The sequence below is a fragment of the Etheostoma cragini genome, chromosome 22 (assembly GCF_013103735.1).
Source record: "Etheostoma cragini isolate CJK2018 chromosome 22, CSU_Ecrag_1.0, whole genome shotgun sequence".
Classification (NCBI taxonomy): Eukaryota; Metazoa; Chordata; class Actinopteri; order Perciformes; family Percidae; genus Etheostoma; species Etheostoma cragini.
Window position 1 is genome coordinate 7388559 of NC_048428.1, and position 1186 is coordinate 7389744.

At 35.6% G+C, this 1186-nt stretch overlaps 1 protein-coding gene across 1 annotated transcript in view; it reads left to right on the forward strand.

Annotated features, from left to right (window-relative positions):
* Nucleotides 1-1186, forward strand: part of LOC117938254 (basic salivary proline-rich protein 1-like) — a 15873-nt gene continuing 14687 nt past the window's right edge. Inside the window, exon 1 of the mRNA XM_034862777.1 lies at nt 1-109. Within this exon, the coding sequence (XP_034718668.1) occupies nt 101-109 (9 nt within the window). The 5' untranslated portion in view covers nt 1-100. The remainder of the gene's footprint in view (nt 110-1186) is intronic.

Sequence of the window (1186 nt, forward strand, 5' to 3'; positions counted from 1 at the left end):
TTGCACACCACGATTTCTCTAAAAGAGACAATTCAACTGACGACTTTTTGCACCTTGAGTTCGACTACAGACCTACTGTCACTGACAAAAGGACTTTTACATGGAAAATGTGAGATTTATAACCTTTCTAAACCAATGTTGTTTTCTGTGTATTTTACCTTTGAGACCCCAAAATTAACCCATGCAGTCGTCGGTGTATACACATCAAATAAGACTGTTTGTAGCCTATAAGTTTGAAGAAGTAGCTTGACTGAAGCAGCTTTTGGTAGACTTGGATTTGTTGGTTGGTTTTATACGGACCGTCTTTTTTATCTATTAAATAATAAGCCTGATCATTGAAATAATATAATAACAATAATGTTTCAAGATTTTCTTTAACTTCTTGCTGATGTTGAGCAAGCAGGTGCAATAGTAAGCTAATGTAATCCTTATTATGCATATTTGAATGTGTTCATAATAAACGCATATTCTACATACAGTAGGCTATGTATATGTATTTTAGTTTTTTTTAATTTAGGCCTCAAAATGCCGTTTAAAATGTTCAGTTATCGTTGTGCCCCAAACAAAAGCCCCACACAGTGAGCAGCAGGTGTGACGAATGTAATAATCATTTTTTTTAATGTTTCCAAAGCGGTGATAAGGTGTCAAGTTTTCACCCATCAGCAAATAAGCTTGGCAATTTAGCCTATTTTTAATAAATTCAGCTTTATTGAGAAAAAAGCTGATTTCACAGTGCCAATGACATGGCTTTGACTCCATCTGTCTGACAATTTGACCTCTTCATTCAGCCTAATCCATCTTTCATTTTTTATGAAACAAAAAACGTATTCTTAATAGCAGTCGAGGTCAGGTGTAATTTTAATTAGTTTCAATAAGTAGATTGTGATTACAGTTTGAGTATGGCACTTTATCAGTGCTGCTGACTATGTGACGTGACAAATTTTCCAGAGAGTCTTTATGAACAGTCCATGTCTGAAAACAACAGTCTCAAACAATGTCATCTTCTATGATGTATTAACTATTATATTTTATACAGCTAACTCTTCTATACTTGTGCTTTTAATTCAACATGTGATGTGATAGAACAGTCCATGGTGTTAACATGACAGTGGTCTGAGGGTTGTATTTGTTTTGACCTCCAGATGGACCAACGTCGTAAGGGGACAAACCCCGTCCGGCCCAGCAG